The sequence below is a fragment of the Notothenia rossii genome, assembly GCF_949606895.1.
Source record: "Notothenia rossii genome assembly, chromosome: 1".
Taxonomy (NCBI): domain Eukaryota; kingdom Metazoa; phylum Chordata; class Actinopteri; order Perciformes; family Nototheniidae; genus Notothenia; species Notothenia rossii.
The window spans coordinates 69,224,547-69,236,668 of NC_136912.1; the positions used below are offsets into that span (position 1 = coordinate 69,224,547).

General features: G+C 36.8%; 1 protein-coding gene across 1 annotated transcript; it reads right to left on the reverse strand.

Annotated features, from left to right (window-relative positions):
- Positions 1 to 1,732: 1,732 nt before the first annotated feature.
- LOC307043072 (dual specificity protein phosphatase 22-B-like) lies at positions 1,733 to 9,214 on the reverse strand. Its single transcript, XM_079687292.1, has 7 exons — positions 8,973 to 9,214; positions 8,837 to 8,870; positions 7,076 to 7,158; positions 4,855 to 4,904; positions 4,268 to 4,342; positions 3,764 to 3,935; positions 1,733 to 2,521 (listed from the first exon to the last, which is right to left on the reverse strand). Exons 1-7 carry the CDS (start codon positions 8,991 to 8,993, stop codon positions 2,372 to 2,374), a joined length of 585 nt encoding a protein of 194 aa, XP_079543418.1. The 5' UTR covers positions 8,994 to 9,214; the 3' UTR covers positions 1,733 to 2,371.
- Between the last annotated feature and the right edge of the window lie 2,908 nt (positions 9,215 to 12,122).

Genomic DNA, 12,122 nt, shown 5'->3' on the forward strand with positions numbered 1-12,122 from the left:
GCACAAAATAAAAACAGTCCATCAAGTTAGAGGTGTTGCCTACAATATAGGCTTTATAAGAACTTTATTAAAAATAGCAAATGTGTCTCTAACGCTTTAAATCACCGATTCTCAACCTATGTGACAGAGGAAGACTTTACTAAAACACATACCCAAGTCCTGGGTAATACAAAAATCCAAAATGATCTCAACATTTTCAAAAATATGTTTTATCCTTATGCAGTATTGACTCATATCAGTGTTGTAGAAAAATATATATAATATACTATTTGATCATTATTACTGACACATTTACCAATAAGCAGAGGCGGAATAAGTATGTATAGTAAAATGAGCAATAACCAAGTGTGAGAATACTCTCTTACAAGTAAAAGACCTGCAATAGAAATTGTACTTGTAAAAGTATTGGCATAAAATTGTACTTAAGTACCACATTTAAAAGTACTCATTGTGAAGAATGGGTCATTTAAGCACAATATATATTAAATTATTGTATTGTAATTATTTTTTGTTCATAACTATAATGTTGCACTTGCAAGGTGGGGTGTATTTGAATTACTTCCTAGTATACTGGCTGGCTTAATCTTTAATAATATATGAAAACATGATAGTGAATTTACATTTTGTGTTAATAACCTAAATCTGCAAAGAAGCTATAGTGACTAAATCTGTTAAATAAATGTATTAAGTATAAAGTACAACATTTGCCTATAGTGGAGTAAAAGCACATTAGCATAATTAAGTTAGAAGTTACTCCACTTTTTACTTGAGTACATGTACTTAATAACATAACACTCCTGCCAATAAGAAAGATTGTTATAGTGCAACAGGTCAAGAATTTATTTATTATTTTTATTATTTAAGGAATTATTTCTAAATATTACACTTTTGAGTATTTTATCGTATAACATTTTAATATATTTTATGAAATCAGCATATATTTTATTGTATAATCTCCTAATCTGTTAAATCAATAAAAATAGATAATACCAAGAGCCACATTTTCCTTTAAAAATAAGTAACAATCAACTTATAAGGTTCCTCAAAATGGTTCAGTATTGAGAAAATGTACTTTGGTTTAATTGTTCCATTTTGGCTTGTGCCACCAGTTTATTAGATTTAATCAGTTTAAAAAATATATTTACAGTAGTTGAGAAAGTCTTTCTTGCAATAACTTCATTATAGCAACTTTGAATGCCCAAATGGCCACGAAAGAAAAAACAAGATAAGAACAATGTTAAGAGAACTAGATCCAAAATAAAGCAATCATAGTACAATCACAAAGAGGTGAAAAGGATTTAAATGTATCTATTTATTTATACTCTTTATTACATTTTAGATAAATTGTACTTTTTACCTTCCTTCATTTATTTAACAGCTCATCCTGCTTAATAATATCCTCATAAAATGTAATGATGTTATATATATAACTATATTAGTTGTACTATATTAACATTAACATGTATCAGGATGTCTATCGTCATCCTATTTATTTATTTATTTATTTATCCTTTAAATTAAACTAAGTAAAGTAAAGTATCCAGAAAAGCCTTCTATCGCTGACCAGTTGAGACAAGTTCCAGCATATATACAATGATCCACAAATTAGTTTAAACATGTTCACCTTTTGTGGAGCAGTAATATGTTTGTTATGCCTTTCTGATCCTTTTTCCCAGCTTGCAAAATAGGAACCACTTCTCGAAATAGATAAAGAAATACACAGTGCATAAAATAAAATGTAATGTTAATGATTTATTACATAAAAAGTAAATTCACGTAAGCCAAAATGGTTGGGAATCATTCACAATAAATTGTTAGACATTACAATTAAAACCAGGCTCTTACTGTTAATCCTTCCTATAATGGCTACCGTTTCAAGTACAAACAAAAATAAACATTCGTAAATAAAACTGCAATAAATACAACATCTGATACTGTTTGACTGGAAGACACAGTATTTTTCAGCTTTAACACAGTCTATATAGAACGCATAATACTCATTTTTCAAGTAGAGGACACAGCATAACGTAACTACCAGGGGGAGAGATCGCTGTTAAACATGTTCACTCTGTGGACTGTATATGTACATATATTTCCTTGGTGTCATGCTTGGCTGCTCTTGCGTGTTGTTTTGACAGTTTGAGGCGAAGACACGACACGACAAGGGGGGGACTGAGATAATGGCCGGAAAAAAATCCCCCCCACTCACATGACTCCTTTGCGAACATGAGATGATGTAATATATACATAACGTGTCTCTGCTGTAGCTTCTCTCTGCAGGTCCTGTGATTGAGGCAAACAGCTGGTCCTAGTGGTTGTAATGGTCCGAGCACAGTCCCTCAGCTGCTTGAGTTCAAGAAAGACGAGACTCTCATGTGCTACTCGTGCCCAGTGGAGAAATGCTGGTTGTAAAGGTATCGTTGCTGCTGCCACCGTTTAATTTCCGGTTCAAAAGGTCTTCCACCTCCTCATCATCGTTGAAGGAGTTCTTCCCGTATCGGTCATTCCACCAGGCTCGATACTGTAGGGGGAAAGCAGAGAAGGGGAGTTTAGGAGTGAGTCAGATGAAGAACTGACAGCTGTGACAGAATGAAAGAGTTGGAAAGTGTTTCACATTGAGGGAAGATTAAGACAGAGAGGGGTCTCTAAAGGAGGATTTCAGTCCTAGTGGTGTAGGCAATTTAACTTAAGGGGGTCAGCATGGTTCAATTGACATCCTTATCAGATTGTTTGACAGTGTTTGAACCCGCTCCTAACTCACTTGGATCAGATTTCCAAAATAGGCAGCCTGCATCGGCCAATTTTTGTAACTTTACGAATATCAGATAAGCATACCAATGTAACACTTGCTCTTTGTATAGACGACAACACCATAAATGGCTTTGAAGTGTGTTTCATTATTTCATTTGTTACTGTCGGATATTCTGTCCCTCATTTGATTGTGCCTGTTCAGAGCGGTGCTAAAGTTTGTTTCATGCCTGGCTGGTTTTATATTTGGCAATTTTATTTTCAAATGTCCTTTTTGTTGTCTGCTATAGAGCAACGACCCCGGAAAGTAGTTTTTTGAGACCTCACCTTCCTCCAGTGAGGTAAAAGTGCACTGAAGCGTGTGTGGGGTTAGAGGTGCATCAGCACTCACTGCTGACCACAGCCAACAGGGTGTGATCAGAAGTGTTTGGTGTTGCAACTGTCAGAAGTGACACCGGGGACTGTAACAGGGGACCTCAGACAAATGTTTCATGTCACCCCCCTGTCTCTTCCTATTACCTCTGTTTGCCTCATAAATGCCAAAAAAAGTGGAATAGTCTTGGAACTTTCAACCAAAGAGGGCAATCAAACAATGTTCAGCAAGGTGTTAACAGAGTACTGTTTAGGATTTACAGGGGTCTATTGGCAAAAATTGATTATACTATTCATGATTATGTTTTTGTTACTGTCACTTAGACTAAGAACCATCATGTTGTTATAATCTTAGAAGGAGCCCTTCCTATCTACATAGGGAGCAGGTCATTCATACAGAGCCTGCCATGTTGCATCTCCAAGTTCAATTGCCCAGAACGGACAAACCAACCACTAACTGAAATGGGTGGGGTACTGTTAATCCCTTATGCATGGGTACACTATATAATCACACCTAGTAATGGCAGACTCCGCCACAATCTAAATTAATACGTATATAGAGTGGTAAACAAAAGAACAATAATCTTTGGGATTTGATTGTATGAAATGTTAATTATTGTAACACTAGCGAGGTGTCACTCACTTCTGTCAGTTCTGTATTTTCGAACTCCTCCAGCTGACGGAGGAAGCCCAGGTTTGGCCCCGCACACGGCCGAGCCGCTCTCACCGCCGCCAGAGACTCCACCCAGCCACGGCCCGTCCCCGTCATGATGTAGGCCACCACCAGGGTCACACTTCGGGACACCCCCGCCACACTGAGGGCACACAGGTCTCACAGGTCACATTCACTTTACAGAGTAGTGAAACCCCTTTTCCTTTAATACTGTGGTATAATGTTGGACATTTGATGAGATTAATATTACAAGCATAAACAATTTCTTTTTTTTTTGGTACATTTTTAAATGAAAATGTGTTTAATAAAAAAAAAGTTTACACTTGAGGCCAATACTACTTATTTTAAACAAAGAGCAATGTAAGCTTAATATCTGTGCTTCTTCCTTCCAACATCCTCATAAACAACACCAGTTTTAAGGTTATACATACTAAAACACAAAAAAAGATCATAGTTCATAGTATTTTTACTCACCAGTGGACAAGGCAGCCCTCTCCTTTCAGTCGGGACTCGTGGATAAACATGATGCTGTCCCTGAAGTACTGAACCCTAGTAAGATAACCACATAAAACACACAATATCAAAATACACTTAAACAGTCAATCTTAAATCTTTACTCATTGTTTAATCTATGTATTCAATTCCAATTGATAATTCAACCTAATTAAGTAGTGATAATCTTTTCTGCAGTTTTTATTCCATCAAATGTTGTCTACTGCACCTGCTCACCAAGTATAACACATAATACACTTGGTATACATTTTAGATACATTCAGTAATAGGACTGTATGTGTGTTACTTAATGTCCTGAATAAGAGTACCTAAATATAAAATAATTTAATTCATAAAACATAAAACCAGACATCACAAAGAAAATTGACCAAACTCTTGTAGGACTTGTATTTTCTTATTACACAAACCATCATATAGAATAAAGTATTATCGTATCGTATCGTATCGTATCGTATCGTATATCAGATCCTAAATGGAATTACTTTCGAACACAGTGAGCCTAAAATATAAAATGTGTATATAAATATATATATCGTGTAAGTACTCACAGGTTCTGCAGCCTACTGTCAGCAGCAGATATACACAGGTATGTCATCTCCTAAAGGGCAAAGGGGGAGGAGTTTAGACTTAAAAAACATAAAACTGTATTTTTTCAAATAAACATTTTTGATTTAATAAATGAAGATTTCACATTGAATTCTATACGTCATCTGTTAGAACTCGGGGGTCTTAGACACTTCCTGTTTTTCAATGTATGGGACGGCCCCTGAAACTTTGCGCCTCTGACCCTGCTGGCATGGTAGGTCACAACTTAATGATATTCATGTGTGTTTGTGTAATGTGTGTGTTTTTGTAAGTGCACCTGGCAGCTGATGGTACATGCAGTGGACAGAAACTACCTTGTCCGGTTATGACTGAACCGCTGCAAAAACCCCTGAGTCCTCTGGGACACATCGAGCTCTGGAAGTGCTCCAGACAGGTTAGCTCGCACACACACCAACCAGACAAAGTACTCGCACAAACACATAAACACAAGCATATACAGACACACACACTTACTAACAGACGTACATATTGACCCAGCATGTAACTCTTACATTAGTTTAATTGTGAGGTTATGTAAAACAAATGCTGAGAAGTATCTTTGCACCATCGCTCTTAAAACTCATCAAGACCATGACTCAGTGTTTTTAAAATCACCAAATTGCAAATTCTACTTTCCTCTCGCAGGAACCATCACCGTTTCTTACAAGAAATCAATCTGTCAGCAGTTTGACTGTTAGGTATGCAAATGCACCATCCCATCTGGCCATTTGGGCTAAACTGGTAAAAACAGACCTGAGTCATTATTATGCCACAAAGCTAAAAATAGCTTTTGAATGTGAGAACAATCTAACGATCATGATCAAAGATTTGTAAGGAGCTGCTGAATCATGAGTAGCACAGTTCAGCGACTCAGGCTTAATTTCAATCTTAAATCCTTTTAAAAAGTGTTGGTGGTTGACCAGTTTGTGTAGTGATACTGTAACACAAGTTGCTGTTTCTCTTCAGAGTTCAATGATACTAGCATGGATGGGGAAAGTGTACAGATATCTCTGAGAACTTCTCATGCTCGCTTTCAACAAGAAAAGATGAAAGTTGTGAAAGCAAACACTGGAAATCAGGATTTTCAGAAACAAGTCAAACGGAGAGAGATGGACATTTCATTCAATTTGAAAGGATGATTAAATTAAACTTAAATGGATCGTTGAATAATAAAATCTCTGAATAAAACTGTATATCTCTAAGAACAGATTTTGCAAATGTTATATTCTTATTTCTGCAGTCAAAGGTTCTCACAGTAGAATCGCCTCTTTTTCGACACTCACTTGCTCCTGACACACAAGAAGAAACACCTTTCTCTCCCCTTCACACAAATCGCCACGTATAGATGCAGCTGTGAAAAGTCAGCAGCCTTTTTCTTTTTTTAAACACAGTTGCACTTTCAAGACTTTATGGACTACAAGATACTGAGTTAAAAGCATCTTGTGTGAGAAAAAAAAAAAAAGGTTTGGTTGCTTGCATCTGCATCACAGCTGCACTAAAGACTGAAATTGGCAAACAAATGTTCAAGTATTCATGGAATCCTATACAATATTGAAGTGAATCAGAAAACTGCTTATTTAGAGACACCTGGTGAATTCCAGGTCTTCTGACTGATACAAGATAAAAGGACTTTCCGTGCAGAATTGAAAAGACCATCTGACTTTCACATTAATTGAAGTGGTCCATCTGAACTGAAAATCTGACTTTTGAGTAGAGCTTATCACACCACCCTTTGTCTCATATTTATCCTTTCAAAATGCAACTAAATCTGTGGTTAAATGTGATAGATCTGAGGACAACAATTATATAATACATATTAGAGCTGAAACAAAAGCTGATTCAAGTTACTGAAGCAAGTGAAGTCACCTCAGAATTTGTAAAATTGTGATGGATATTTTTCACTTTTTTAACAATTTTTCAGACTAAGCCATTGGAGAATTAATTGAAAGATGAATAGATAATGATTATTTTTTTGTAGGCTAAAGCCCTGATGAAGATTGATTTTGAAAAAATTGTATCTCATGTATGCTGCAAACATTTCATAATTTCAGACCAAGCATATTGGCTCTTAGGAGGAAATAAAGCTACAGAAAATTCAGGGGAGGTTGTACACGTAATAGCTGTATCAAGGTTGGGGTCAGAGAGTCCCACAGGCCGAAGTAAGACACAGAGAAGACAGCTCACCTCGAGGATGGGTGCTGCTGTGTCGTGGATGGACAGGATGTGGGTAATGTTGTGCCGCGCCAACAGTTCCCGGTCTCGTGCATCTGCAGAGCACAAAGAAATCCGACATCTAAAATATTCCTTACTTCCAATCACAAATCACCCCATGTCAGATCCGATCTAAATAAAGCAGTTTCTACCCTACAACAACCCCCCTCCCCTGATCTCTCCCAAGCAAATAGGGCCTTAAAATTGCCCTTTTTTTTCAACTGAAAGAAAAACCGGAAAACCAATGTTTCTAAAACAGTACAACAGCTTGGCCCAGAAGCAAGAAACAGTAATTCTTCTAATCAAATTTTGTTCTTTAAAAGGAAGCCAAATGTTTTCTACCTTGGACAGATGTGTCTTGAGCAACTTTTTCTCATGCTTTGCACGTTTGCAGGATGCTAATGCAACCCTTACAAAATAATTGAATGTGAACTTTCCTGTCAGCTATATTAATTACACTTACCCCAATTCAATACATATATGAGTTTGTACAAATTGCAAAACCAAAACAAACCCTGATACAATTGAAACATAGATGAATAACCGAGTAGGCTACAATATAAGTCTTTATGCTAGCTGCAAAGTAAACACAATCTGATTGTGTAACTGTAAGCGAGTGATATGAAGGTCATAAAGAGACAAGAACACAAGTGGGTTGGTCATGAGATAAATATTTTCACGCGCTACACAATGCCAACAACTGTCTCTGCTGAGCACATGCCAGTGAAGCTGCCCAATGAAGCCAGAAACACAGTCACTAAATGCTCAAGATTTAAAGGTGTTTCACCTTATACAATAATTGTAATATAAATGTTGGATTTCTGTGAAAACACCATGGCAAATTAGCAGTAACTAGAAAAAGAAGGCAAAATAGACGCAAGAGAGCTAATAAGCTAATGTTAGCTGGTGACATATCCTCAGCTAATGTTAAAACTAAAGTTACTTTTTGATATTTTCCTAGCTTTTATCTTTACATATCTATTTTGATATATAATTTAACTACAATACACACAATAGGCAGTAGGCTAGCTTAATCCAACAATTAGGTCGATGCAGAATAAGAAACCCTGCTAACGCAAATTGCTTGCTGCGCAAGCTAAAGTAACTACCTTAGCAACTCCCATCACAGCTTTTTCGTAACTTCACTGTTTCTGTAGTTACTTTATTGTCATTTTATAACAGACCAGGGAACTTCTTACACTATAAGAGGCTGGGACAATTTAAGTCTCCTCATACTTTCTCACACTTGCTCACAATAAGGTTTCATATGATGTAAAACATGCCGAGCAAGTGTGTCATATTTTCTATTTAACAGAGGTTCCCTGAAATTGTCATGTTTACTTTAAATTGTACATATTTGAAAGATATTTCATTTTAGCAGTCACCATTACAAGCATGCACACATGAAAAAACAAACAAATGGAAAGATGTGGATACAGTTTGCAGAGGGGACACCCCCACGCTGTGGGACATCCCCTCCCACACCAACCCTCACGTACTCAGCAGCCCTGAATATCTTTCCTCCGGCTTCTGATAAAAAACTGTTTTGTTCATCAAAATACTATACTTCAATCATTCTGCCCTACACTGTGACCTCTCCACTATATAGAAACTGAGCTCAGTGTACCATCTCACCACATGCTCCTCTGTATGAGGAACTGAAACACACTCTACTACATTATCCTGAAAATAAATTAATTCTAGACTCAAATGACAGGAGGCAGGACATCTTACCTTTGATATTTCCGAGATACAGATGAGGCAGAACCTAAAGACAGTTAGAAATTGAGTCAAATAAGTAAGATGAGGCTGTGAACGTACAACAAGGTCATTAAGGTGAATCGTTTTTTGTAGAGATTTGATACTGTACCTTATTAATTCCATTACCCATGTCAGCAAAAATTCTCGATGATTTAGTACATCAATATTAGAGCACAATTTAGATTCTTTTTATTTAATCTTTAGCTCCGCTCAAGCCCTCTCCCCAGAAGTTCACTGTTAATGTGTCCCATCGTTATCAAGCCACCCCTGATGACTTTTTTTTTTACCCAGGATATCATAAAGGGTTTGTCGCATCCACAGCTCGTGCAAGGACTGCTGCTTGATTGAGAATGTGTCGCTTGGGATGACGTAATGTGACCTTAGGAGTGCTACTCGGGCATTTATATTTAGACCAGGAGTTGGGTCATGGGACTGTGGATGGGCACATACCATACAGACAAAGATGGTTGAGGGCCAGAGGATAACAGATCCAACAGTGGCTTAGGCATGGCTATCACTATCTGCTGAGGTACTTCACCGTACAAGGAGCCCTTGTGGAAGAAGCTCAAATTACTGCACTCACAATAAGTCTCCACATAATATTCCTGAGGTATATATGAAGTGACTCATTGCTTCGAATTCCTTAGCAAGGCCCTGGAAAACCTCATGATCTAACAATGATTTATAGAAAATATTGACGTTGTACATTAAATTATGAACAGTTGAGACCACGTTTATTGGCTTTAGCTAATGTGTCTTTTCTCAGTTTAAATTATCTTACTATATTTCCAGTTTAAGTGAAGTTTCTTGACACAAATGTATTTTTATATTCCTGCATTTTTATGCAAACCTATGTTGAAGATAAATTAAAGTCAGTGAAAGTGAAAACTTTGACCAGCTGGTGGCTCTAGAGGTAAGGGTCAAGGAATGGACCACATGCCGTGGCATTCAACACCGAAGTCAATGCGTTCATCATCTTGGAACATAAATATCTGTACCAAACAACATGGAAATCCATCCAAAACTTGCTGATTTATTTCAGTCTTGTGCAGTTGGACTAAACAGTTGACACACTGCCATCTCTAAAACCTCAAAGATATTTAGTAGATATTAAGTTTACTATTAAATATAACTTGGAAAAGTATTACATTATCATTGTTTTATCAGCTAGATAATTCATTATCTTTATTTAATGTCATGAGAATTGCTAATAAACTATAGTAAGTTATCTTGTAATAGAGAATTCCCGATTTATTTGAAATTCTCAGTGGACTTTCACTTCAAATTACTTGCCACTACATTTCCAGTAAATTATCTTCAACAAATCCTTCCGCGTTAATCAAGATATTTTTAGCCCGGCTTTGTCACCTTTTGTTGTGTTACTGTGTGTGGTTCAGTGTGTGGCACATATGTCAGACTCACTGACAGGCAAAAGAGAGTGGAGGCGTTTACAAAAATCTGTCTTCCTGTCTGCCTCAGAGAATTAGGTCTGAACAGCTCATCTACAGCAGTGGGGTCAAACTTATTCATAAACAGACATAGGAAATGTATAAAAGCACCTCCGTCAGAGAATAACTGTGTGTGTAATCGTGTATGTGGGAGGAGGGGATGGGAACTGTGTTGAATAGACACTAAAGTTGATATGATGAAGATTAAATCATACTTTTAAAAACAATTATAAGAATGACCTCAGACATAAACAATTTGTCAATTTGTTTGTTACACCCAGCAAATTATCAATGCAAGTGCTATCAAATCTCAATTAAGTATCTTTTTTTAAGTTCATTATAGTTTGTTTATCAAAGGTCTAAAGAAGGCTTGGTATTTTTATGGACCATTTGGCCTGAACGTCACTTAGTGGTAACGTGTTTATGGTGGAATCTAAATTATTCAAAAAGAAAAACTTTAAATAAATGAATTTGTATTCTGGCATAGCCCATAGAAAGGTATACTTAATTTTACAGGCAAACAGATTACTCAAAAAATGTGAGAGTTAGTATGTTAAGGTCGTCCAATGTTAAATAATGTATTAATTAATAAATGGGGCTTTCTATGGAGCTTTACGTGGAAATTATTGTCTGAACATAACAACTGCCTTTTGTCTCTTGCTGACAAAATGTCAACGATCTGTCAACTAATGTTTTAATGAATTACAACACTATACACCAGGGGTATGCAACTAAAATTCAACGAGGTCCAGTTAGAGAAAATCTCCCCATGCAAAGGTCCGGAACTTCAAAATGTCTTAGTTGCTTAATGAATTAGTGTGATATATTAAAGTAGCCTGCAGCTTTATCAACGTTTGCATGTCATCAACAACTGACTGCCAATCAAATAAAGAAAGTACAATTCATAAAAAAAAATATTTATTGTCAATTAACATTGAATTATACAGATATACAGTAAATACTGTGGATATATGTAATGTTCCTCTCGTGCTGCATTTAAAAATAAAAGAGAAAATAAATAAAATAGCTTTTGAAAATATGTGCATCTTAAAAGTGCTTAATTTTAGATAAATAAAATAAAGTGTAGCAGCAGCTTGAGTTTCCCTTTTTTTTTGTTAACCGTTTCACATCATGACTTAACAGTTTCAGACGATTATAGAACAATATCAGTCTTTACACATCATAACAATTGAACCGTTTTAAAGTTTCTCTTTCTTTCCCTCTTATATTGCAGTCCCTCACTCACTTTTTTCTGTTCAGTGCGAGAATTGAGCTCGAGCTTGTCCTGCCAGTTTAGATCTGGGCTGAAATGGTGTCAGGGCCATTCTCATACACACATGCAGGTGCTCATTGGTTAGCCTCGGTTAGCCTGCCCTGGAACAATATTTAGTTTTAATTTTGATCCTGGTCGACTAATCATATTGGGCTCTGAGACTGCTTATTTTTTGTGACCTCAGTTCTGACTGTTCGGGAATGTTTGGTCAAACACTTTGTGTTTTGTCTCATAGTTGCGTTTTGGCACTTTTAATGAGCACCACGTTCTCTGAACAAATGAGACACACTGGTTCTGTGCTCCCAGTGGGCAGGATGAACATGAATGAGTCCACTCAGGGTTAAAAGCTCTGTTCTCAATGTCCACTTTCCTCTTCTTGGAGAGCGCCATGTGTAATTATTTGTCTCTCCCTGTCTGCCGCTAACACGCCTGTTCATTCTCCTCTCCGCTTCTCTCTGCTGCTCTCTCATCTCTTCTTCTGTGTTTCTCTCGATGTATCGCTCACTCGTCTCTTTCGCCCCCTGTCGGCGGCGGTTAA